Source organism: Scyliorhinus torazame, chromosome 16 (assembly GCF_047496885.1).
Source record: "Scyliorhinus torazame isolate Kashiwa2021f chromosome 16, sScyTor2.1, whole genome shotgun sequence".
Lineage (NCBI taxonomy): Eukaryota > Metazoa > Chordata > Chondrichthyes > Carcharhiniformes > Scyliorhinidae > Scyliorhinus > Scyliorhinus torazame.
The window spans coordinates 14717078-14743388 of record NC_092722.1 but is presented as its reverse complement, the minus strand read 5'-3'; the positions used below and the strand labels follow the sequence as shown (position 1 = coordinate 14743388).

Here is a 26311-nt window from a genome sequence, read left to right as displayed (position 1 = left end):
GGTAGGGCATGGCAACACAAACTGAGATATATTCACTCGATTGATTCCAGAGATGAGGGGTTTGTGGCATGAAGAGAGATTGAACAGTTTAGGCCTATACACTCTTGAGTTTAGAAGAATGAGAGGAGATCAAATTAAGGTGATAAAAGGGACTGACAAAGTACACGTGGAGCAGATGTTTACTCTTGTGGGGCAATCCAGAACGAGAGGGCATAGTTTTAGGATAAGGGGTGGCAGATTGAATACAGAGATGAGGAGAAATTATTTATCTCAAAGGGCCGTGAATCTGTGGAATTCACTACCCCGGAGGGCAGTGGACATTGAGTAAGTTTGAGGAGATAGACAGATTTTAATCAGTAATGGGTGAAGTGTTATGGAGGTTGGGCAGGAAAGTGGAGTTGGGGAGATGAGATCAGCCAGGATCGTATTGAATGGTGCAGTCGGCTCGAGGGGCTGAATTGCTTATTCCTGCTCCTGGTTCTTATGTTCTTAAGTCTGAACCATCTTCGGGATAAGAGGAAATAAAACGTGCATGGGCGGGGCAGATGGGACAGCTTGTTCCTGCTGTGAGGAAATTTCATGTAATTTTGTTATGAAGTAGAAAATAATAAGCAGCAGGGTTTTACATCAATCAGTCAGCACGTATTGGGAGGCATTGCCAGTGGATTGGTAATCCAGACACCCAGCTCTGAAGAAAAGTCCTACAGACTCAAAACATTAACTCTGCTTCCCTCAGCACGGTGGCGCAGTGGGTTAGCACTGCAGCCTCACGGCGCTGAGGTCCCAGGTTCAATCCCAGTTCAGGGTCACTGTCCGTGTGGAGTTTGCACATTCTCCCCGTGTTTGTGTGGGTTTCGCCCCCACAAGCCCAAAGATGTGCAGGGTAGGTGGATTGGCCACGCTAAATTGCCCCTTAATTGGAAAAAATGAATTGGGTGCTCTAAATTATTTTTTTTAAAACTCTATTTCCCTCTCCACAGAAGCTGCCAGAGCTGCTGAGTTTTTCCAGCATTTTCTGTTTTTACCAAGGGTAACGCTCTGGGGACCCGGGTTCGACTCCACGGCAGATGGTGAAATCTGAATTCAATACAAAAAATCTAGAATTGAAAGTTTTATTGGTGACCATAAAACCATTGTCGATTGTCGTAAAAACCCATTTGTCCTTTAAAGGGATGGAAATCTGCCAACCTTACCTGGGCTGGCCCACACGTGACTCCAATGTGATTGACTCTTACATGCCCTCTGAAGTGGCCCATCAAGTCACTCCGTTCAAGGTCAATTGGGGATGGGCAATGAATGTTGCCCCAGCTAGCAATGCCCACAACCCACAAATGAATAAAATTAAAGATTCTTAGAACTTTCACAGTCCGATACATAAGAACGTAAGAGGGGTACAGAAGAAGAAAAAGTTGGGTCGTCAATCAGTCTTACTTTTCAGTAAACCACAAACAATTTTCACTCACTCGGTAAGGGAGGTCGAGACAGGGTAAGAGCGATGACAATGAGGATAAAGCCTGGTAGGGGTAACTAAGAATGTGAGGGACCAGAATTGCATTTATATAGCATCCTTAACTTAGGAAACTAATGTTGGGGGAATAAAAACAAACAGCTATTAAGAGATGGCTGGAGGATGAGAGAAGGGAAGTAAAAGGTGTTGGTAGATTCGAATTACTTAACTATTATGCTGAGCAAGCTGGAATTCTCAGTTCCTCAGTATGACACTCAGCAAAGTTCTCTGGTGCCCAGATGAGCATTTACTCCTGACATCTTTTCCTTTGGCTTTGCCTCACCTGAGTCACAAGACGCTTGTCTCCTTGGCCACTAGAAAGACGGAGGCTGAGGGGTGACCTGATAGAAGTTTCTAAAATTATGAGGGACGGAGATAGGGTGAACAGTTGGAGGCTGTTTCCCAGGGCAGAAATGACAATTACAAGGGGGCACAGGTTCAAGGTGAGGGGGGGGGAAGGTTCAGTGGAGATGTCTTTTACACAGAGTGCGGTGGCCTGGAATGCACTGCCAAATGAGGTGGTTGAGGCAGATATGTTAGTGACCTTTAAGACTTATCTCGCTAGAAGGATACAGGCAGTTGGTCTAGATCGGACACGTGATCGGCACAGACTTGGAGGGCCGAACGGCCTGTTCCTGTGCTGTACTGTTCTTTGTTCTTTGTTCACAGCACAGGTAGTTTGATTGGGTGGAGAGACTCAGGAATTAGGAAACTCTAAGTCGATGCTCTGTTTCTCTCGGTTGCGTTATTGGAATTGCAGCTGGACAGCCCTGCTGGATGTCGGCAGGAATGGCGAGTCTCATACACAACAATGTGAAGAAATTCTCAATCCCCTTACTGGGGAAAAGCACTGAAGACACATTAGGCCCACCTAATTCATTAGGTAAAAAAGGCGATTTTTGTGGTGGCGACAAAGGTTTCAGTTACCGGCTGGAGAGTCGACGAGGACTCCGTGTCGCCTCTTTCAGGGTTGAACCCGCCGCAGCTTGTTCCACTCAGGCACTTGACAGGCCACCTTCCCCCAGGGTCATGGACTCCAGGGGCTGAGGTCCTGCCCACCAAGAGCTGCTGGCCAATCAGAGGCTGGCAGATCTACTGAATGGCAGTGCCATTGGAAAGGCAGAGGCCGCTGCTGGAACGACACCCAACTGAGGCTGAGAGTCATCGTTCATTTAGGCCCTCTGATCCCCTCCTTACCTGGACGGAAGTTTTGGTAGTTAGAAAGCACTCTGTATTCTGACCATTTAAATATGTAGTCCCCTCTGTTGTTGTCAAAGATTCGCTTCCATCCCTTGTTCTCACAATAGTTGATAATTCTGCGTTAAAGACAAACAGCGAGAGGTTTCAGTGGGTTCCTGCATGAGGAAAAGAGCTGAAACAGATCAAACTGCAGCATCTTTCTCACATAGAATCATCGTGTTTTACAGTATAGAAGTAGGCCACTTGGTCTATTGTGTCTGTGCTGGCTCTTTCAAAGAGCTATTCAATTTACCCCCACACCCTAGATTCCACCCAATCACCCTGAAAATTAGTCCTCTTCAAAAATGTCCAATTGTATTCTGAAAGTTCATATGACATGTGATTACACCAGCCTTTCAAGTCGTGTGTTCCAGATCACCAAAATACTTTGCGTGAAATATGTTGGCAAGGCATCATTTGTTGCTCATCCCTCATTGCCCTTGAATGTATTGGCTTGCCAAGCCATTTCAGAGCGCAATTTTGAGTCAACCCCACATTGTGTGGATCTGGAGTCACCTGTGGGCAAGATGGGGTAAGGACTGCAGATTTCCTCCTCCAAAGGGCATTTGTGAACCAGATGGCCACCAACGTATTGCTGGTTGTTTCACAGGAGACGGGTTTTTAATTCCAGATTTATTAATTGAATTTAACTCCACCATCTGCCCTGGAGGGATTTGAACCCCTGTCCTCAGAGTATTCGCTTGGACCTCTGGATTAGTGACATCACCGCTACGCCACCATGTCCCCCGATTGTTTTAGACCTCTGGGGCGAGATTCTCCGACCCCCCGCCGGGTCGGAGAATCGCCGGGGGCTGGCATGAATCCCGCCCCCGCTGGTTGCCGAATTCTCCGGCACCGGATATTCGGCGGGGGCGGGAATCACGCCGCACCGGTTGGCGGCCCCCCCCGCGATTCTCTGGCCCGGATGGGCTGAAGTCCCGCTGCTAGAATGCCTGTCCCGCCGGCGTAGATTAAACCACCTACCTTACAGGCGGGACAATGCGGCGCGGGCGGGCTCCGTGGTCCTGGGGTGGGACGATCTGGCCCCGGGGGGTGCCCCCACGGTGTCCTGGCCCGCGATCGGGGCCCACCGATCCGCAGGCGGGCCTGTGCCGTGGGGGTACTCTTTTCCTTCCGCCTTCGCCACGGTCTCCACCATGGCGGAGGCAGAAGAGACTCCCTCCACAGCGCATGCGCGGGGATGCCGTGAGCGGCCGCTGACGCTCCCGCGCATACGCCTCCCGGAGATGTCATTTCCGCGCCAGCTGGCGGGGCACCAAAGGCCTTTTCCGCCAGCTGGCGGGGCGGAAATCAGTCCGGCGCGGGCCTAGCCCCTTAAGGTTGGGGCTCGGCCCCCGAAGATGCGGAGGATTCCGCACCTTTGGGGTGGCGCGATGCCCGACTGATTTGCGCCGTTTTGGGCGCCGGTCGGCGGACATCGCGCCGATACCGGAGAATTTCGCCCCTGGTTATTGTTCCACTTTCTTGAGAAATGGTTTCCCCTTGCTTGCTCTGTCAAAATCCTGATCATTTTGAATACATTTACTCCGTGGAAACAATTCGAGATGTAGCAGGTTTTAATCAAGTGCCGAGGTAAGGGGGAAAGAGCAAAAGGGAGGGACTGAGATAGGGTAAAGTCAGGAGTGGTTAAACGGCAAAAGAAAGGATGGTGCAAGGTGATAGTGATAAAATAAACAAAGGAGGTGTCTAAAGGAGGTGTAGTTGAGAAAGTGCAGAGTCATTCCCATCAGCAGCCATCCAAAAACGAAGAAACAAGAGCAGAGCTCTTAATCTGTAACGGTTGAACTCAGTGTCGGGTTCAGAAGACTGTAAAGTGCCTCATTGAATGATGCCTTGCTTTTTCCCCAAAATACATTGAGCGTCACTTGAGGGTGAGGGTATCAAGGTATGTAGGAGTGGAGTGGTGGGAGTGGAGCGGAGAATTAAAATGATGCTTGCAAATTAAATGGACATGGAAATAACTGGGTTGTGGGTGTCAGAGAGCATTTAAGAGTCTGGAGTCACATTTTGGCCAGACCAGGTAAGGACGGCAGATTTCCTTCCCTAAAGGACATTAGTGCAACTCGATCATTAGACTTTTATTTCCAGATTTTTAAAAATTCAAACTTCACCATCTGCTGCGATGCGCTTCAAACCCAGGACATTGACACTGAGTCCTTGGATTGCTTGCCCAGTGACAACGCCACGATACCACTGGCTCCCCCTAAAGGTGCAAAGTCTGAGAGAGATGCAACACAAAAAGAGAGGGTAAGAAATTAGGGGTAGATCTCGGATCAGATCCAAACCATCTGATCTGTGGTGATGTTACTCCCAGAATCCAACTGCTAGTTATAATGATGTCAGTGCCTCCAGTTTGTGTTATTCATGGTTAATTAAATGCTCATACAGTTAATTAGATACAAGTATGGTTAATTAAATGCTGGTATTTCTCTTGCACAATGACTGAGATACACAAAAAGTTAATTACTATGATGAAAACCAAATTACGCTAAACCAGCCAGCCAGTCAGACACAGATTTCTTTGTAATTGATGCGTACATTGCGAGTTTATTTTAAATTCACGTGGTATGGGGTCAGCTTTGTTAGCATCAGCAATGTTTGTAATGTGTTTTGCAATGAGAAAGCAAAGGATATGTCTGGAAGATGCAGATTTACGGATCAAGAAACACACAACAGCGATTCCTCCGTCATTCTTCGCCCCTGTGGAGTACGCTTCCAGTTACGTGCCACCCTGTAATCAACACCTCTTTGGCCCTGTCTCACATTTAACTGCAACGGTCGACATGACGTTTTGCAGACAGAAACTTTCTAGTCTCCCAACAAGTCCCAGGGTGGGATTTGGGAGAGGAAGTGGTCCACTTCTCCATTTCTTCATAAATACCACAGAAAATTAACATCGTCAACCCTGGCTGGCCATATTCGCGGAGGAGGTATCACGTGACTCTCCCCACCTTGAACCACTCCGCCTCCACATTCCCACCATTGGTCCGATTGGCCAGGTATACTGCCTTCCCACAGCCAATAGGAAAGGAAACAGACTCTGATAACCAATTGGCTTGCTCTTCCTTGTTGGTCAACTGCAATGTTCATTAATTCATAAATGAAGGTGTTCAAAGAAAATGAAAAAATAAAACATGAGTGTTTAATGTCTCTCTAATTTATCTCCCTGTTTACACACATCCGTGTCCTGGAGATCAATCATCAATCCTTACCATGTCAGGATAATTCGGAGAGTTGGAAAACTTGGATGAGATGGAGGAGGGAGAGGAGGAAATTGGGTCGGTAATGGTGGAATCTCTGGATCAACCTGATGTAACAAACCTGCACAACTAGGAACTAGTCCACCTGAAGCCACTATCCCTGATTCACTATGATAGGCAGACAATGGGCGGAATTCGACCGGATTTTCCTATCCCACTTAAGTCAATGGACTTTGGAACGGCTTGCCAGATGTTCCGCCATCCCCCCAACCCCCCACCGCGAAGGGGCCATAGAATTCCCACCCAATGACAATCCCATGTACACAAGCAAACATACAGGCAAGAATTGTAGATGAGAGACAGAATCATCTCACATTGTAACTCCCTGCCGACAACTACAAATCCCGCGTAAGCTAGGTTCAAAAGGACATAAGCACCCATGGGTTCGATGGTCAAGAACAAAGAATACCATCGAAGAAGCCATCTTTGGTGCACCAGATATTTAAGTCCTTTAATTTAGTCATTTTGGATTAAATGCAGGATTACAGCTCTGAAGCTTCTTCCGATGGCTAATTATTGCAATTCTAATATTTTTCAAGAATTTGCACGGCCAAATCCCAGACAATCAAATTTGACCAACCTGGGAAATTTTTTGCATCAATTTTTCCATCAATTTTTGCAGTGCCCAATTAAGATAGTTGGCTGGTGTCTGGTCATGTCAATCAGACAGCAGGTGGTTTTTCAGACACACTTGATTGGAAAATTATAGGCTTTCTCTCCACATCTCCCTGTACTTAAGTGTAACAGTAAACTGTTGGTGCCACAAAGCTTGCATGAATAAGGAGCTACGTCATTTGGGTACTTATAATGTAGCTTGGGATCCACTTGCAGTTCATCCCACCGTCACATGGGTCTATCAGACAACAGCTCTGATCTTAGCTCACTCGCGAGGGGCCGATGTCAAGCCAAAATGAGAGTCCTGACTCATGCCCAAACCCCTGCTGCTTTTGACCCTCAAGGGAACCTAATCATTTTAAGACAATGACTTATGTGCTTGCCATTGTTTGACTTCATAAACACCTGGAATTCCCCACTGGTGAAGGTGGTACCATTATCGGATGTGAGGACCTCTGGTGTGATGTGGGTACAAATAGGTTGTTTTTCTATTGTTGCATGAGAAGTTGTGGAAGCCATGCGATGCACTCCAATCATTTAGAATGGGCGTCGACAATAATGGGGAACAGTGATCCTAAGATCGGACGAGCGAAGTCTATGTGCACCCGTCCCCATCGTCTTCCTGGTCTTTCCATGGGTGTACGGAGACCGAAGGTGGAAGCCTCTAGTTTTGGTGGCACAAGGAGCATTGCTTCATCAAAACCTTGGTATCTGTATCGGGTCCGGGCTACCAAACTTCTTGCAAGCATCTTCATTTTGGATATCCCAGGGTGACCCTTGTGTAACTCCATCAATATTGCGCGGCGATCTCGGCGGGGGACAACTACCCGGGATCCCCACAGGATAATACCATCTTCAACATGTAGTTCTACCATTTTCATGAGGAAGGGTTTTATGTCGTCCAGGGGTGTCCTCGGATCCTGACATTTGGAGTAACCTGGATACTGTGGGGTCGTTCCCAAAAGTTTAAAGGCCTGATGACATCTTCCGGCGCTGTCAAAGGGGCTAGGCCCATCAGCAGCGGGAGGTGGCTCAGAGCCTCCGTGTTGGCAATGCGCGCTCCAGGACGGTATTTGAGAGAGTATCCATAGGCTGCCAGTATCAAGGTCCAACGTTGAATCCAAGCCGAGGCGATGGGGGAGATTTGCTTTATCTTCATTGAAAAGGCCCAGCAAAGGCTTGGGGTCTGTTACAATTACAAGATGTCAGCCAAGAAATACTGGTGGATCTTTCTCACCCCCAAAAGTGACAGCCAACCCTTCCTTTTCAATCTGTGAATAACGCTGCTCAAACTGGTCCTGGTCACATAGGCAATGGGCTTCTCCATGACATTGTCCCATCAAAATGAGAAGGCTGCACCCACTCTCTATGGAGAGGCATCAAACATCAGTATTAGTACTTTCCTGGGGTCATAGTGGGCCAATGTATTCAAAAACAGAAGTTGCTGGTTTACATTTGTGGGGGCCTCATCCCAGGGTGCTTGCCATGACCGCCTTTGATTTTTTTTTCAGTAACATGTGCAGGGGTGACAACAGAATGGCCATATTCGGAATGAACTTCCCATTGTAATTTATCAGGCCTAAAAAAGATCTCAACTGTTGCATTTGATGGGATCAGGGTGTCCTTGACGATCCTCCGCGGGGAGTACGCCTTTTTTATCCACCCGGTAACCGAGGTAGACCACTCGCCTGTCTGGAATACTTATTTCTCTCTCTTGAGATGTACGCCCACATTGGAAAATCGCCTAAAGATCTCCTCCACTTTTGCTAGCTGCTTTTGTTCAGTGGCCCCTGTGATTAATACATTGTCGAGATATACTGCCACCCTAGGCAGCTCTTGGAGAATATTTTCCGTGACCCGCTGAAAGACGGCACATGCTGAGGAGGCTTTGAAAGGCAGGTGTGTATGTTTGCACAGGCCCTAAGAGGTATTGTGACGTCATTTCTGGATGTTTCATCTAGTTCAGGCTGGAGGTAGGCAAGGCTCACAGCAGACGCCATCTCCCTGGCCCTACACTCATACCTGGAACATCTCGACCACAAGGACTCCTACATCAGACTCCTATTTATTGCCTACAGCTCCTCCTTCAACACGATAATCCCAGCCAAACTCATATCAAAGTTCCAAAACCTAGGACTTGGCTCCTCACTCTGCAACTGGATCCGCGACTTTCTGACCCACAGACCACAATCAGTAAGGATAACCAAGACACCTCCTCCACGATAGTCCTCAATACCGGGGCCCTGCAAGGCTGCGAACATAGCCCCCCTACTATTCTCTCTATACACACACAACTGTGTGCCAAAATGTGGCTCCAACTCCATCTACAAGTTTGCTGATGACACGATCGTAATGGGTCGGATCGCGAACAATGATGAGTCAGAATACAGAAGGGAGATAGAGAACCTAGTGGAGTGGTGTAACGACAACAATCTATCCCTCAATGTCAGCAAAACTAAAGAGCTGGTCATTGACTTCAGGAAGCAAAGTACTGTACACACCCCTGTCAGCATCAACGAGGCCGAGGTGGAGATGGTTGACAGCTTCAAATTCCTAGGTGTGCACATCACCAAAAACCTGTCCTGGTCCACCCACGTCGACGCTACGACCAAGAAAGCACAACAGCGCCTATACTTCCTCAGGAAACTAAGGAAATTCGGCATGCCCACACTAACTCTTACTAACGTTTACAGGTGCACCATAGAAAGCATTCTATCTGGCTACATCACAGACTGGTATGGCAACTCCTCGGCCCAAGGCTGGAAGAAACTACAGAGAGTCGTGAACACAGCCCAGTCCATCACATGAACCCGCCTCCCATCCATTGACTCTGTCTACACCTCCTGCTGCCTGGGGAAAGCAGGCAGCGTAATCAAAGACCCCCTCCCACCCGGCTTACTCACTCTTCCAACTTCTTCCATCGGGCAGGAGATAACAAATTCTGAGAACACGCACTAACAGATTCAAAAACAGCTTCTTCCCCGCTGTTACCAGACTTCTAAATGACCCTCTTATGGACTGATGGACTTATGGGCTGATTCAATCTCTTCATACATCTTCCCTATTGAGTAGTATTACACTCCTGTATGCTTCACCTGATGATTGTGCCTATGTATTTACATTGTGTATTTTATGTTTGCCCTATTGTGTATTCTTCTTTTCACGCACGGAATGACCTGTCTGAGCTGCATGCAGAACAATTCTTTTCACTGTACCTCGGTACATGTGACAATAAACCAATCCAAACCAATCCAATCGCATCCAGTTTTGTGAAGGCTTGGCCACCTGCAAATTTGACATACAAATCGTCTATACATGGCGTAGGGTACCGATCCAGTCGTGAGGCTGTATAGAATGTAAGTTTCTATTCTCCACAAAGGCAGACAGACTTGTCGGGCTTGAGGACGGGGACTACTGGCGCAGCCCACTCCGCAAACTGTACTGGTCATTTTATCCCAAGACCTTCCAACCGCTCGATTTCTGTCTCTATCGTCACAAGCAATGAGTATGGGACTGGCTGTGCCCTGAAATATTTTGATAAGTCGTCAGGATCCACATACATCTTGGCCCTAACTCCTTTTATTTTTCCAAGGCCCTCTTGCAATACTTCGGGGTATTTGTTAATAACCTCGGACAATCCACTGATCCCTAATGAAAACATTTCCAGCCAGTCCAGTCAGAGCTTCTGGAGTCAATCTCTGCCCATGAGACTAGGTGCTGACCCTCGTATGACTGTGAGGGAGAGCCGTGCCGGCTACTGTCCAGAAGTTACCGGAGTGGTGGTGGTCCCTGTAATCTTCAAAGGCTCTCCCGTGTACGTGAGTAGTCGTGCCCTGATGTCCCTTAGGTTAAAGGGCAGAATACCCATTCAGCGACGCTGGATTGTTTGTTCCTATATCGACCTCCATCTCTAAGGAATGACCCTTGACAAGCGACTTTATCCCAGTTGGGCGACCTTGGCAGTGATGATGCAGTTTGGTTGCATCCTTCTGTCCTCTATGGGCTGATAGACTTGCAAGGCCCGGGCCTGAGGTGGCTTTGGCTTCCGGCCTGGGCGGCACGTGCACTGCTAATTCTGGCAGCCTTGCCTGGGTCAAGCCCTTCGATGGTACTGAGAGAAGCCCTGGAGGCTGACCACTGTACTCCTCGGGGGAGATTCCCAGGTATTCCTGGAGTTATCCGGCCATTGTTTGAAATGCCAGCTGCCCTTTCAGAATTTTGGATTGATGACATGTGGGTGTCGCTCCCGGATACGCTGGCTTCTCTCTATGCGAGGACCCTCCCCCCGACCTGAAGACGCTACTATCCGTCAGCCCTTGAGGTTCTTGCGGCCCTTTCTCGGGGCTATCTCTGTAGCCTTTTGAGGTCTAGGTTGGGCTCTGCCAGTAATGTTTTCGGGTTGTAACGTTGTTAATCCCACGCACTTGCATCTCGCTTAGCGACAGGCCAAATACGCAGTGCTCTGCCAACTCCACAATCTACCAATAAATTCCATTAAGAGTCCCGTCCCCCCCCCCCCCCATCCCGTCCCGTCCCGTCCCCCCCGGGGATCCTCCCAGCTGTGTTAAAACGTAACATTGGAGGATAGCGGACAGCTTTCGGCAATAATGGTTTCTCATCCAGTCCATGAGCTTGCCAAACCTTTCAGTGTCATGGGCCGCTGGATAGGTTAGCTTTTGATAATGCTAAATATCGGGGCCCTGCATGCCGTTAGGAGGATTGTCATTTGGGTGCAATTTAACAGTCTCATTGCGCCTGAGTTGGTGTCGCGACGAGGCCATTGAATCTCACATGAGGCCTCTGGTGAGATTTGTGGTGCTCAAAATGTCTCATCTGGTTTCATGGAGTCTCACAAGATGCCATGATTTGGATCTCGCCCTCGCTGGGCATGATCCAGGTCAGCATTTGCTCGTTTAAATATGCGTTTGAGGATAGCACGGTGGCGCAGTGGTTAGCGCTGCTGCCTCACGGCGCCGAGGTCCCAGGTTCGACCCCGGCTCTTGGTCACTATCCGTGTGGAGTTTGCACATTCTCCCCGTGTCTGTGTGGGTTTCGCCCCCACAACCTAAAAGATGTGCAGGGTAGGTGGATTGGCCAGGCTAAATTGCCCCTTAATTGGAAAAAATTAATTGGATACTCGAAATTTATTTTTAAAGATAAATAAGCGTTTGCTGGATTCTCCCGGTGCATGGGACCTAACGGCCTAGGAGACCGTGCCAGGGAGATGTTTAATACTGGTCATAAACGAGGACTAGTGGTAATGGCATCTGGGAGGGTCTCCCAGGTCATTAGGGACCCACGGATGGCTGGGGACAGGCAGGCAGCCACCTGCCCCCAGTGGCTGTGACAGGGCAGCCCCCCCCCCCCCCCCCCCCCCGGCACCCAGGTGCATTGGCACTCCCAGGGTAGGACTGCCAATCTGGCAGCGCCCAGGTGCCAGGTTTTTTTAAACATGTATCAAAACAAGTTACAGCAAACAAACGCCCCAGGATGCATGCTTCCCAACAATCAACTATACAGTCTGCATATTTTTCCTCTTTTTCACTCCTCCCTCCCCTGCGACGAACAGCCCCTCAAACACGGTCACCAACATCCCCCACCTTTCCTCAAACCTCCCTGAAGAGCCCCTAACTCATACTTTATCTTCTCTCACCGCAGGATGTTGTATCCCCAATTCTCCCCTTCCGGGATCCCAATCTGCGAGGAGCCTTTCCTGCTGGGCTCGCAGGTGAGTCTAAGTGCGGCCTTGGCCCAGAGAAACTCCCGGGGCAAAAACAAAATTTCAAAGTGCCATTAAATAGTGTTAAACGTGCCCAAAACCGGAGGTAGATTTTTTCTAGTTAAATCGCACACTTTGTCTCTCATCTCCTCAATGCCATTGGCATGAAGAAAATAGCACACATGCTCGGCATACTGTCCCCAGTGCTCTAAGTTTGCATCATACGGCTCAAATCTTCCAAAGAAGGAATTGCTGGGTTTGTGTATTTTCCAACCAGAGTTGGCTTCTGAAGCTTAAAGAAAAGGATGCTCAGAGTCCCATGCTTGATCCTCATCGCCAATGTAATAATTTCAGGAGGCGCAGGCTAAAAGGCAAAGCAGGTTTACTCTCCGACACAAATAAGACTGCAGCCTCGGTGCACAAAACAAAATCTCCCAGCCCGGACTATCGGGAATGCCAGTCCAGATCAGGGCGCCGATATTTACGGCCCCGCTGGCGAACCCCTATTGGGTGGGCCTCTACCCGCTCAGCACAGGAACTCATATTCTACGAAGCCGACAGGGAGGAGTGGGGAGATCAATCAGCGATTCCCCCGGGGCCTTTGTGAGGGGTTATAACAGAGAGAATGAAAGGGAGAGAAAACGAGGGGAGCGAGAGGCAAAGGGAGAGACACAGAAATGGAGAGAAAAGAGTAAGAGGAGAGCGAGAGGAAGAGAGAAAAAAAAAATGAAAGAGAAAGAATCAGGTGGAAAGAGTAGAGAGAAAGAACGATAGATATTGGGATTGGGGCCTTTGATAATGATTAAGGAGAAACCCTGATGCTTGTGCTGAAGTCATCTTAAAAAACATAGAATTGTTCAACAGAAAAAGGCCATTCAGAGCATCGTGACATGTTGACGCGTGAGAATAAAACAGCTTCGGGTTGATGTACAGCGCAAACTCAAGGCACCACCTGTTTTTTGAATATTCTTAACTCACATCTTTTGAAGAAAGTGTTGAAAGTTGGTATAACATGAATTAGTAGTCATTAAAGAGATTATCAAGTTGCAAGGCGTGCAATGAAACTCTACTTTTATACCTACAGATCAGTTCCATTCGTGCCTCCAGCGTAATAGAAAGGCCCATAATCTCTGAGTTCATCGGATTTCTTGTGCTTGATGGGCCTGGCGTTCATATTGTCGATCATTTTCTGGTTCATGGCGCTGGTAGATTCTTTTGCATTCTCAAAGGCTTCAATTTGTAAAGCTGTGGGCGTTGCGGGAGGGGATGCGACCATTCGGAGGGAGACAGAGCAAAAAGAAAGGTTAGCCAAAGGTCGCCAGGAACTGACCACGTTCATACACGCTAGATCAATAACCCTAATTGTCCATTGAACATCCACTGGGAGATCCGACGGCCGCTGTCTGAAATCTCACCAGCTCAGACTCACTGAAGACATTTCGACACAGAAGAGAGTATCTGAACAGTTTGCTTCGGACTCTGGTCACACTTCATAGGGACTTTTAAAAAATTATTTCACAGGGTGTGGGCATCACTGTAAGGGCCAATATTTTTACCCATCCCTAATTTCCCTGGAACAGAGTGGCTTATTGGGCCATTTCAAAAGGCATTTAAGACCCATTGGTGTAGATCTGGAGTCACACTGAATTTAAGTTTCACCAGCTGCTGTGGTGGGATTTGAACCTATGTCCACAGAGCATTCATCTGGGCATTCTGGATTACTAGTCCAAGGACAGTAGCACTAATCCTTCATCTTTCCCTCCCTGGAGGTGCAGGATCAGAATGAGCTTGGTGTGCACAGGAAGCAAGATAAGATGGAGGCCAAGGACTTGTTCAACAAGTACATTACAGTTGCTATCTGTGAGGATAAGGGTGAAGTCTGAAGCAAAGACAGCCAGAATGAAGAGAAGTAAGTCTCCCAAAGGGAAGCAAAGGGGAAGTGAAATGTGTTCAATGTAAGGGGTTCGGTAATTAGGGTACATCTTTACATCTTTTGCAAGCAGAATCAAGAGTCGAACCTAGTATGTTACCTGCCTGGAATCATGGTGCGAGACATCTCAAACTAGGACCAAAGAATGCCGGAGAGGGAGGAAACGGATCCTGTCATTCTTATGCATGTAAGAACCAACAGCAGAGATAATAAGAGCTAAGACGTCCTGTTCAAATAGTACCAGGAGTGAGGAGCTAAATTAAAAACCAGGACATTAAGGGTCATAATCATTGGATTATTACTCAAGCACATGCAAATTGCCCTGGGGATAAGAAGGTTAAGGCAGGTGAACATATGTCTGAAGGGGTGCTGTGGGAAGGAGAGAGGTTCCCTTTCATGGGACAGTGACACCAATATTGGGACTGGAAGGAACTGAATCGCGGTGAGCCCAGAATAAAAGTGAAAAGGTAAGCAGGGAGATGATAAGAACCTTAAGCTGGTAAAGAGGCTGCAGTTTTGGAGGGGAGGTGGGTTGGTTGGGGGGTGGGGCGGGGGGGGGGGGGGGGCGGCAGTGGAAGGAGAGGGTGGAAAATGTCAGAGAATTAATAACTCCAAACCAAACGAGAAGGAAGTCAGGCAAGAGAAATAGGAGATGGGTGAGAAAAGATTAGCCAGAAGGAGAGGATCGGGTGCATGACTCAGATATACAAACACATCGAGCATAAGGAACAAATTGAATTGCAGGCACAATTCAAGTTAACTGTACGACAAGGTTGTTATTACCAAGGCATGGCTGCAAAACAGTCAGGATTGGGAGATGAATTAACCAAGTTATCAGGTCCAAAGGAAGAATAGGAAATCCCATTGAGTGGAGGCGTAGTTTGCGATTTGGGTGAAATTATTCTTATGTCAAGAGATGATATAATCAGAGGTAATAATAATCTTTATTGTCACAAGTAGGCTTACATTAACACTGCAATGAAGTTACAGTGAAAAGCCCCTAGTCGCCACACTCCGGCACCTGTTTGGATACACGGAGGGAGAATTCAGAATGTCCAATTCACCTAACAGCACGTCTTTCTTGTGGGACTTGTGGGAAGAAACCGGAGCACCTGGAGGAAACCCACGCAGACACGGGGAGAACATGCAGACTCTGCACAGGCAGTGACCCAAGCCAGGAATCGAACCTGGGACCCTGGCGCTGTGAAGCAACAATGCTACCCACTTGTGCTACCATGCCGCCCACAACAGCATGTAAGCAGGTAAGCAGGCAGTGGTCTTTATGGGTAGAATTGGGAAATAGAAAAGGATTCAATACTATGGTGGAAGTCACGTATGTGCTCCCTGGTAACAGGTGTGTAGTGGCAGAATGTATCAGTGCAGGGATTAGATAAGCACATAGTAATGGCAAAGTAATTTTAATTTTAATTTCTATGTGGACTGGCAGATGAGCTCATGCTAGAATGGCAAACAAATACTAGCAGATCTTTCAGATAATTTTCTGCAACAAGTTGAAGAGGAGGCAGGCAATATTAGTTTTAATAATGAGCATTGAGCCAGATTTAGTTAACATTGAATGTTAAATTAATTTAATTAATTTTTCCCAGGGTGGAGGGGAAATAGGTTTAAGGTGCGAGGGGCAAGGTTTAGAGGAGATGTACGAGGTACGTTTTTTACACAGAGGGTAGTGGGTGCCTGGAACTCGCTGCCGGAGGAGATGGTGGAAGTAGGTACGATAGTGACGTTTAAGGGGCGTCTTGACAAATACATGAATAGGATGCGAATAGAGAGATATTAACCCCAGAAGTGCGGAAAGTTTTTGGTTAGACGGACAGCATGGCCAGTGCAGGCTTGGAGGGCTGAAGGGTCTGTTCCTGTCCTTTTCTTTGTTCTTGTTTTCTGTGACATTAGTCCATGAGAGACTATACTATCATTGAATTCAATCATGTCTTTGAAAGAGGAAAATGTGAAACAGTTATGAAGATTCTAGATTTAGGTCAAACTGATTTCAATGGGATAAAACAGGGGTCTCACTTAAAGGCGTCAACCCACCACTGCTGCTACTCAACCAGCTGCAGCCAAGGATGCCACCATGTGGGCAAACTACCACTTAAACCCTGGTGGACATGATTATCATTCTACTTGGGCAGCCATGTCCAATGGAAGAACCAACTAGAGGCATGATCATCCATAGCGAAAGACCCTTTTCTGCCCTACACACTAATTGCCTCTCCCAGCCCCTCACATGGGCCTCTCGAACTGGCCCCAGTGAGACACCTTCCAACCACCTTCACTCCAAGCTCCAATGATGACCCTGCAGCCTTGACTTACTGTAGTACAGGCAGTGGACACCACTCCCAGTGACTCAGCGGCTACTGGGGAGCTGCCATTGCCTGATTGCCCAGTAGCTCTCAGAACCATAAGACCATAAGACATAGGAGCAGAAGTAAGGCCATTCGGCCCATCGAGTCCACTCCACCATTCAATCATGGCTGATTTCAACTCCATTTACCCGCTCTCTCTCCATAGCCCTTAATTCCTCGAGAAATCAAGAATTTATCAACTTCTGTCTTAAAGACACTCAACGTCCCGGCCTCCACCGCCCTCTGTGGCAATGAATTCCACAGACCCACCACTCTCTGGCTGACGAAATTTCTCCTCATCTCTGTTCTAAAGTGACTCCCTTTTATTCTAAGGCTGTGCCCCGGGTCCTAGTCTCCCCTGCTAATGGAAGCCATTCATTATCTTGTAAGTTTCTATTAGATCTCCCCTCAACCTCCTAAACTCCAATGAATATAATCCCAGGATCCTCAGACATTCATCGTATGTTAGGCTTACCATTCCTGGGATCATCCGTGTGAATCTCCGCTGGACCCGCTCCAGTGCCAGTATGTCCTTCCTGAGGTGTGGGGCCCAAAATTGCTCACAGTATTCTAAATGGGGCCTAACTAATGCTTTATAAAGCTTCAGAAGTACATCCCTGCTTTTATATTCTAAGCCTCTTGAGATGAATGACAACATTGCATTTGCTTTCTTAATTACGGACTCAACCTGCAAGTTTACCTTTAGAGAATCCTGGACTAGGACTCCCAAGTCCCTTTGCACTTCAGCATTATGAATTTTGTCACCATTTAGAAAATAGTCCATGCCTCTATTCTTTTTTCCAAAGTGCAAGACCTCGCACTTGCCCACGTTGAATTTCATCAGCCATTTCTTGGACCACTCTCCTAAACTGTCTAAATCTTTCTGCAGCCTCCCCGCCTCCTCCATACTACCTGCCCCTCCACCTATCTTTGTATCATCGGCAAACTTAGCCAGAATGCCCCCAGTCCCGTCATCTAGATCGTTAATATATAAAGAGAACAGCTGTGGCCCCAACACTGAACCCTGCGGGACACCACTCGTCACCGGTTGCCATTCCGAAAAAGAACCTTTTATCCCAACTCTCTGCCTTCTGCCTGACAGCCAATCTTCAATCCATGTTAGTACCTTGCCTCGAATACCATGGGCCCTTATTTTACTCAGCAGTCTCCCGTGAGGCACCTTATCAAAGGCCTTTTGGAAGTCAAGATAGATAACATCCATTGGCTCTCCTTGGTCTAACCTATTTGTTATCTCTTCAAAGAACTCTAACAGGTTTGTCAAGCACAACCTCCCCTTACTAAATCCATGCTGACTTGTCCTAATCCGACCCTGCACTTCCAAGAATTTAGAAATCTCATCCTTAACAATGGATTCTAGAATCTTGCCAACAACCGAGGTTAGGCTAATTGGCCTATAATTTTCCATCTTTTTCCTTGTTCCCTTCTTGAACAGGGGGGTTACAACAGCGATTTTCCAATCCTCTGGGACTTTCCCTGACTCCAGTGACTTTTGAAAGATCATAACTAACGCCTCCACTATTTCTTCAGCTATCTCCTTTAGAACTCTAGGATGTAGCCCATCTGGGCCCGGAGGTTTATCATTTTTTAGACCTCTTAGTTTCTCTAGCACTTTCTCCTTTGTGATGGCTACCATATTCAACTCTGCCCCCTGAATCTCCGGAATTGTTGGGATATTACTCATGTCTTCTACTGTGAAGACTGACGCAAAGTACTTATTTAGTTCCTCAGCTATTTCCTTGTCTCCCATCACTAGATTATCAGCATCATTTTGGAGCGGCCCAATGTCAACCTTTGCCTCCCGTTTGTTTTTAATGTATTTAAAGAAACTTTTACTATCATTCCTAATGTTACTGGATAGCCTACCTTCATATTTGATTCTCTCTTTCCTTATTTCTCTCTTTGTTATCCTCTGTTTGTTTTTGTAGCCTTCCCAATCTTCTGACTTCACACTACTCTTTGCCACATTATAGGCTTTCTCTTTTGCTTTGATGCATTCCCTAATTTCCTTTGTCAGCCATGGCTGCCTAATCCCCCCTCTGATAACCTTTCTTTTCTTTGGGATGAACCTTTGTACTGTGTCCTCAATTACTCCCAGAAACTCCTGCCATTGCTGTTCTACTGTCTTTCCCACTAGGCTCTGCTCCCAGTCGATTTTCGTCAGTTCCTCCCTCATGCCCCTGTAGTTACCTTTGTTTAACTGTAACACCTTTACATCTGATTCTACCTTCTTTCTTTCAAATTGGAGATTGAATTCTACCATATTATGATCACTGCCTCCTAAGTGCTCCCTTACATTAAGATCTTTAATCAAGTCTGGCTCATTACATAACACTAAGTCCAGAATGGCCTGTTCCCTCGTGGGCTCCATCACAAGCTGTTCCAAAAAGCCCTCCTGTAAACATTCAATGAATTCCCTTTCCTTGGGTCCACTGGCAGCATTATTTACCCAGTCCACCTGCATACTGAAGTCCCCCATGATCACTGTGACCTTGCCTTTCTGACATGCACTTTCTATTTTGTGGTGCATTTTGTGCCCCCGGTCCTGACCACTGTTAGGAGGCCTGTACATAACTCCCATTATGGTTTTTTTGCCTTTGTGGTTCCTCAACTCTACCCACACAGACTCCACATCATCTGACCCTATGTCGTTTAGTGCTATTGATTTAATTTCATTCCTAATTAACAAGGCAACCCCGCCCCCTCTGCCCACCTCTCTGTCTTTTCGATAGGTTGTGAATCCCTGGATGTTTAAATGCCAGTCCTGAGCTCCCTGCAACCATGTCTCTGTGATGCCTACCACATCATACCTGCCAGTCACAGTCTGGGCCACAAGCTCATCTACCTTGTTCCGTACACTGCGCGCATTTAAATATAGCACCTTTAATTCTCTATTGACCGTCCCTTTTTGTTTTCTTAGTGTGGTGGACCTTGGTTTACTGAGCCTTTCCATACACTGTGTCATATTTTGTGGGATGGGGACTATCGTAACCTCTCCTGAGTTTTGTCTTTTCGTGCTTTTTTGTATTCCTCAGCAGCTACGCTTCCCACTGATTACTTCACCTCTTGGTTCCCTGACTTTCCCTTCCCCCCCAAGCTTTAGTTTAAAGTCCTATTGACCACCCTATTTACTCTTTTCGCCAAAACACTGGTCCCAGCTCGGTTCAGGTGGAGACCATCCCAACGGTATAGGTCGCCCCTGTCCCAAAACTAATGCCAGTGTCCCATGAAAAGGAACCCCTCTTTCCCACACCACTCTTTCAGCCACGTGTTAACTTCCCTTATTCTTGCCTCCCTATGCCAATTTGCTCGTGGCTCGGGCAGTAATCCAGAGATTATGACCCTTGAGGACCTGTTTTTTAATTTGAATCCTAGCTCTTTATAATCTCTAAACGGGTCCTCTTTCCTAGACTTGCCTATGTTGTTGGTACCGACATGGACCACAACAATTGGATCCTTCCCCTCCCTCTCCAGTATCCTTTCAAGCCGGTCAGAGATGTCCCGCACCCTAGCACCGGGCAGGCAACATACCATGCGGGACTCTTTATCCTGCTCACAAAGGATACTATCTATCCCCCTGATAATAGAATCCCCTACAACTACAACTTGTCTATTTACTCCCTCCCCTTGAATGGCCTGCTGAACCATGGTGCCTTGGTCAGCTGACTGATCCTTCCTGCAGTCCTGTTCGCCATCCACACAGGGAGCAAGTGCCTCATACCTGTTGGACAGGGTCAAGGGCTGAGGCTCCTGAGTTCCTGACTGCTGGTTCCCTTTACCTGCCTGACTTGCAGTCACACCCTGCTGTCCCTGGCCACTGGCAGGATTTAAACTACTTACTCTGACAGGTGTGACTGCCTCCTGAAACACAGTGTCCAGGTAAGTCTCCCCCTCCCGGATGTGCCTCAGTGTTTGAAGCTCAGACTCCAGCTCATCAACTCTGAGCCGGAGCTCTTCGAGCAGCCAACACTTACTGCAGATGTGGTCGCTGCAGCTCGCAATGGGATCTGCCAGCTCCCACATCAAGCAGCTGAAGCACATCACCTGACCAGCCATCATTAATTAATTAATTAGTTTAATTTAAGTTTACGAGTTTAGCTGTGTTTTTTTTAAATTTGGGGCAGATTTGCTATCAACCAATCAGATCACAGCTTCCCTCAGACGTCACTTTTGGAAAGAAAACTGGAAAACAGGAAGTTACCGTTAGGTTTTTATACTCACAGAGACTGCTCCTCCTCCTCCGAACGGCTCCCGAAATTAGGCCCGAAGAAAGAAAGAGAACGAAACAGTCGGGAAAAAGCACCTTCTCCCACTCTGCACCGAATTACGGAGATGGACACGTATTTTGGCGATGTGCGCACCTCACCTTACGGAATCAGAGCGGTGTTTTCCCATCGCATGACTAACAGAAGGGAAAGGCCGATGGCATTCGCATTAAGGACTTTGGACGCTGTGGAGCAAAATTACGCCCACATCGAAAAAGAACGACTAGCCGTCGTATTTGCGGTGAAGCATTTCATCAGTACATATATGGGTGTTGATACACCATTGTGACGAACCACAAGCCATTGCTAGGGTTTTTTAAAGAGGACAAGGCGATCCTGCCAATAGCAGCCACCACCCAGGGACTGCGACTGGCCCTGTTGCTTGCAGCGTACAATTACACCTACAAGCATCGCCCAGGAACTCAGATTGCAAATGTGGACTAGCTGAGCAGGCTCCAGTTGCCGACATGCACCCCCCCCATCCCCACCAAGGACTGAGAAAGTCATTTCGCCGCTGAACTTCATGGACACCTTGTCGGTCAGCGGCTGCCAGATACAGGACTGAGCGCAAAAGGACTCAGTATCGGCGAAAATACTTTACATTGTCTGACACGGGGGCCAGCCAGCAGGGCAATCTGCCCAGAGAGCTGCAGGCCTTCAATGGCAAGATGCAGGAGCTCAGTGTGGAAGGTGGCATCCTCCTGTGGGGGGCTCAGCGTCGAAGGTGGCACCCTCTGTGGGGGGCACACGCCATGGTCCCAAGCCAGGGCAGCCGGGCCATCCTCCAGGATCTGCACAATGGACACCCAGCGGTGTCGAAAATGAAGATGACTTCAAATGAAGGTGGCCAGGCCTTGATGGCACGATCGAATGATTGGCCCAACAGTGTGCCACATGCCAGCAGCAGCAGAAGCTTCCGCCAGTCGCTCTGTTGCATCCATGGGAATGGCCAGGCTGGCCTTGGGTTCGCCGACCTGCTTGTTTTTGCCGGGTGTTTCCAAGGATCAATGTTTCTACTCATGGTAGGCGTCCATTCCAAGTGGCTGGAAGTCCGTCAGATTTCACCCACCACACCGAAGGCTACGGCTGAGAAGGTATGGCATCCCGGCGGTGCTGGCCACGGACAGTGGCACCCCGGTCACCGGGGAAGAGTTTGAATGCTTTGTGAAGGCAAACAGGTTGCGGCACATCCGATCGGCCCCCTATCACCCTTCCTCAAACAGCCTGGCCAAGCGAGCAGTGCAGATCTTCAAGTGAGGGATGAATAAACTGACCACGGGTCCATGGAGACGCGACTAGCAAGATTTTTGTTTGGCAACCGGACCACACCGCATGCCACGACCGGTGTAATACCGGCAGAACTGTCGATGGGCCGGAGGCTCAGGACCCACGTCAGCCTCATGTTCCCCGATATTGGCGGGAGAGTGCAACGTGGTCAGGACCTGCAGGGGTGAGGCCAAGGCAGACGGACGGAGACCTGGAGTTTCCAATCAGGGGACGCGGTGTACGTCCAAAACTCTGGGGCTGGTGTCGGCCCATGGGGGCCCCAACACCGAGATGCGAGAGGTGGTGGACTGGGACTCCGGGATGGAGACCCAGGCATCCAGGGCTTCCGGCGGCGACGTTGTCAGTACCTCCTAGGCAGAGACGACGTTCTTCGAAACGCTTTTTTTGATATTCCTGTCCAAACTCCTCCACAAAATTTAGGGGGGGGGAGAGAACAGAGTGGGTGAAGTGAATGAGAATCTGACTGACTGTTTCATCAGTAGCTAGGCTGAGGGAAGACTGGAGTCAAGTGATATTAGGGAGGGGGAAGGAGACAGTGTAGACAATGAAATGGATAATAAAAATGACTCATCAAGGAATTCAAAAGATGTCACAAATCATGAAACAAAACTCATAGAACATAGAACATAGAACATAGAACGATACAGCGCAGTACAGGCCCTTCGGCCCACGATGTTGCACCGAAACAAAAGCCATCTAACCTACACTATGCCATTATCATCCATATGTTTATCCAATAAACTTTTAAATGCCCTCAATGTTGGCAAGTTCACTACTGTTGCAGGTAGGGCATTCCACGGCCTCACCACTCTTTGCGTAAAGAACCTACCTCTGACCTCTGTCCTATATCTATTACCCCTCAGTTTAAAGCTATGTCCCCTCGTGCCAGCCATTTCCATCCGCGGGAGAAGGCTCTCACTGTCCACCCTATCTAACCCCCTGATCATTTTGTATGCCTCTATTAAGTCTCCTCTTAACCTTCTTCTCTCCAACGAAAACAACCTCAAGTCCATCAGCCTTTCCTCATAAGATTTTCCCTCCATAACCAGGCAACATCCTGGCAAATCTCCTCTGCACCCGCTCCAAAGCCTCCACGTCCTTCCTATAATGCGGTGACCAGAACTGTACGCAATACTCCAAATGCGGCCGTACCAGAGTTTTGTACAGCTGCAACATGACCTCCTGACTCCGGAACTCAATCCCTCTACCAATAAAGGCCAACACTCCATAGGCCTTCTTCACAACCCTATCAACCTGGGTGGCAACTTTCAGGGATCTATGTACATGGACACCTTATGTACATGGACCGATCTTATCATAGATCGGATAAGACTGCTCAAGTGACTGGTGATAGCCAACTGGTAAATTTTACAATAACTTTCTATTCTAAATGTTTTCTTCTGAGTCCCTAGGATGAGTCACAAGAGGGGGTGACAGCAGGTTGCGTCTTTGTGATGTAAGCATCATGTAACAGTGAAAGGGGCCTGTACTAGAAGGACTCAAACAGAAAGATTACAACTGCTAGAAATAAATAAACAGGAGTCGCTGTTAACCCCTTCCTCCCTGGCAATTGTAAGAGGACATAGACTTTCAGAGACAAAATGGAAAGAAAAACACTCATCAACAGAATATGGAGACTGTCTTTGTCACGGATTGTAAATTAGCTGGACCGCACCCGAGGATGTTTCAATCTTGAGAAGTTTGTATTTCTTTTAACCATTTACCAGCAGAACATGGCCGGGCGATTCTTGGGTTTGTATGATTGCGGGGTAAAGGGGCAGTGGTGGTGGTGGTGGGGGCGGGGGGGGGGGGGCGGCGGCGATGGAGCAGGGAGCTCAGACAGAAGCGGTTGCTGGTTGCCCTATGTGGGACCCAGCTCCTCATTTTCCTCTCCCAACTTTGGGGCTGCAAGGAGTAGAGGCTCCACAGAGTGAAGTGGACCCAATAAGGTATTTCGTCCTTGCTTTCCGGAGTGTTTATATAGTCCTCAAATATCACCCCAGTCCATGCCATCAAAATCCATCAAGTGTCTTACACCTTTAGAATCCCTGCAGTGCAGAGGGCGGCCATTCGGCCCATCGAGTCAGCACCAACGTTGCAGAGGGGTCCCTCCTGGGACTGGGATTGTTGCTTGTAAATACTTTCTCTTTAGAAATAAACAATTTTTTGACACTCCTTTCCAAACTCCTCCACAAAATCTAGGAAGTCGCAGTTTCCTCACTGGACGGTTTCCTCCCACCATCGGGAGCCCGTCTGTTCTTAATTGAATGACGACTGCACCCTCTGGCCATTAATTGATCAATCCAACAAAAAAACAAGCGTGCGGGTTTCAGACCCGGAAATGACCCCAACGTCATGGGCCTGACCCCGAAACACAAATGCTGCCCCTGCAGATTTTATGGGGGGTCAGGAAAAAAAAGTGCCTTCGGCACAGCCGCAACTGTTGAAAGTATTTGGTTATCCTGAAAAGCCTCTGCGACATTTGGGAGATGATGGAGTTCCCGAACATCTTGCCTTAGACCTTCATGTCAAAGTTGGGCAAACGAGGTTGATGTCTGTGGGGGGGGGGGGGGGGGGGGGGGTTGGAAAGATTGGGACAAATATTTGTGATGGGGCTGGATTCTCTGCACCCCAACGGCAAAATCGCGTTCGGAGCCGGGGCGGAGAATCCAGTTTCACACATGAAACCGGGACCTGCGCCGGTTCCGTGATTCTCCGCTGCCCCTGAAAAGCAGCGAACACCGCGCCGCGTATCCACCACCTGAGGGCATTGCTTGAGGACTACCCCGCCATTCTCCACCCCCGAAGTCCCGGCGGCATATTTCTAATGTGGTCCGACCCCCGACCGTCCGTGATACGTGCGTGTTGGCTGCGCACTCAGCCGCGGCCAGCGCAGTCGGGGGCGGACCAATCCGAGGGCAGGAACGGCCTCATTCGGGACTGGGCTTTTATTGTGTGGGCGGTCCGGGTCGGGCGAGCGGCCAATCGAGGGCACGATTTCCGCGATCCAGGTCTGAGTCTGCCATGGAGCATGGCGCGGCCTCTGGAGGCCGCCATCGTGCGCATGTGCGGCCTCTGGCGCGGGGAGCCGTATCGGCAGCGAGAGCTGCGAGCTCGAAGACAGCTGCCTGCTCACCCCCTGCAAGGCTGTGAATCTGTAGCCTTTTGACGCCAGTTTCTTCTGGTGTAAAAGAACAACGTTTTCATGACGGCGTGGGGAGCTAGTCCCTGAAATGGAGAATCCAGCCCATGATCTGTTAACGCTAGGGATTGTTCAACTTGAAGCAGTCAATGAGTTGCCATCCATGCACTCCTGTCGGCCAAAGGGATTGACTCACCTCCTCCATCTTCCCCTTCCCCTTGTCATATTGGTAAATGTCCTTGTCCAATAGTTTCTGTCATAATATACACCAGTATATCATGGTGCCGACACACACACTGATGGACACACAGCAAGACCAATCAACACACACAACACCACAGCCAATCACCAGTTAGAGCACACTCACTATAAAGACAGGGGACATCAGAGTTCCCGCTCATTCGGGATGCAGCCTCCTAGAAGGACAGAGCTTACAGCTTACAGCACAGATCTTCACCATGTGCTGAGTGCATAGACTGGTTAGGACAGGCATAGGTCTTTAGTTTAATCTAACATTGTGTTAACCCACAGTGAAAGTATGTTCAACAGTTTCTAACTTAATCAAATAGTGTTGTACTATTTTAAGTGTTGGTGGCCTGTATGTGCTCCACGGATCCAGAGCACCCAACAAATCATGGTACCAGTAGTTCATCCTGCAAAATGGACAGCGTCCGCCCGCCGCCGCTGCTCCGCAGCACTGGTAACCTAGGGGCCAACTGGAAGATATTCAAACAACGCTTCCAGCTCTACCTTGAAGCCACAGACCGGGAAGCTGCCTCAGACACCAGGAAGATCTCTCTCTTCCTATCCACGGCCGGGGAACATGCCATCCACATTTTCAATTCTCTCACCTTTGCTGATGGTGAAGATAAATCAAAATTCAAGACGGTCCTCCTTAAGTTTGACAGTCACTGCGACATCGAGGTGAATGAAAGTTTCGAGCGC

At 48.4% G+C, this 26311-nt stretch overlaps 1 protein-coding gene across 1 annotated transcript in view; it reads right to left on the bottom strand.

The window, feature by feature from the left end:
* Positions 1 to 26311, bottom strand: part of LOC140392594 (protein polyglycylase TTLL10-like) — a 75488-nt gene that overhangs the window by 41575 nt on the left and 7602 nt on the right. Inside the window, exons 2-3 of the mRNA XM_072477995.1 lie at positions 13444 to 13606; positions 2705 to 2823 (exon numbers count right to left, since the gene is read on the bottom strand). Coding sequence (XP_072334096.1) covers positions 2705 to 2823; positions 13444 to 13559 — 235 coding nt within the window. The 5' untranslated portion in view covers positions 13560 to 13606. The remainder of the gene's footprint in view (positions 1 to 2704; positions 2824 to 13443; positions 13607 to 26311) is intronic.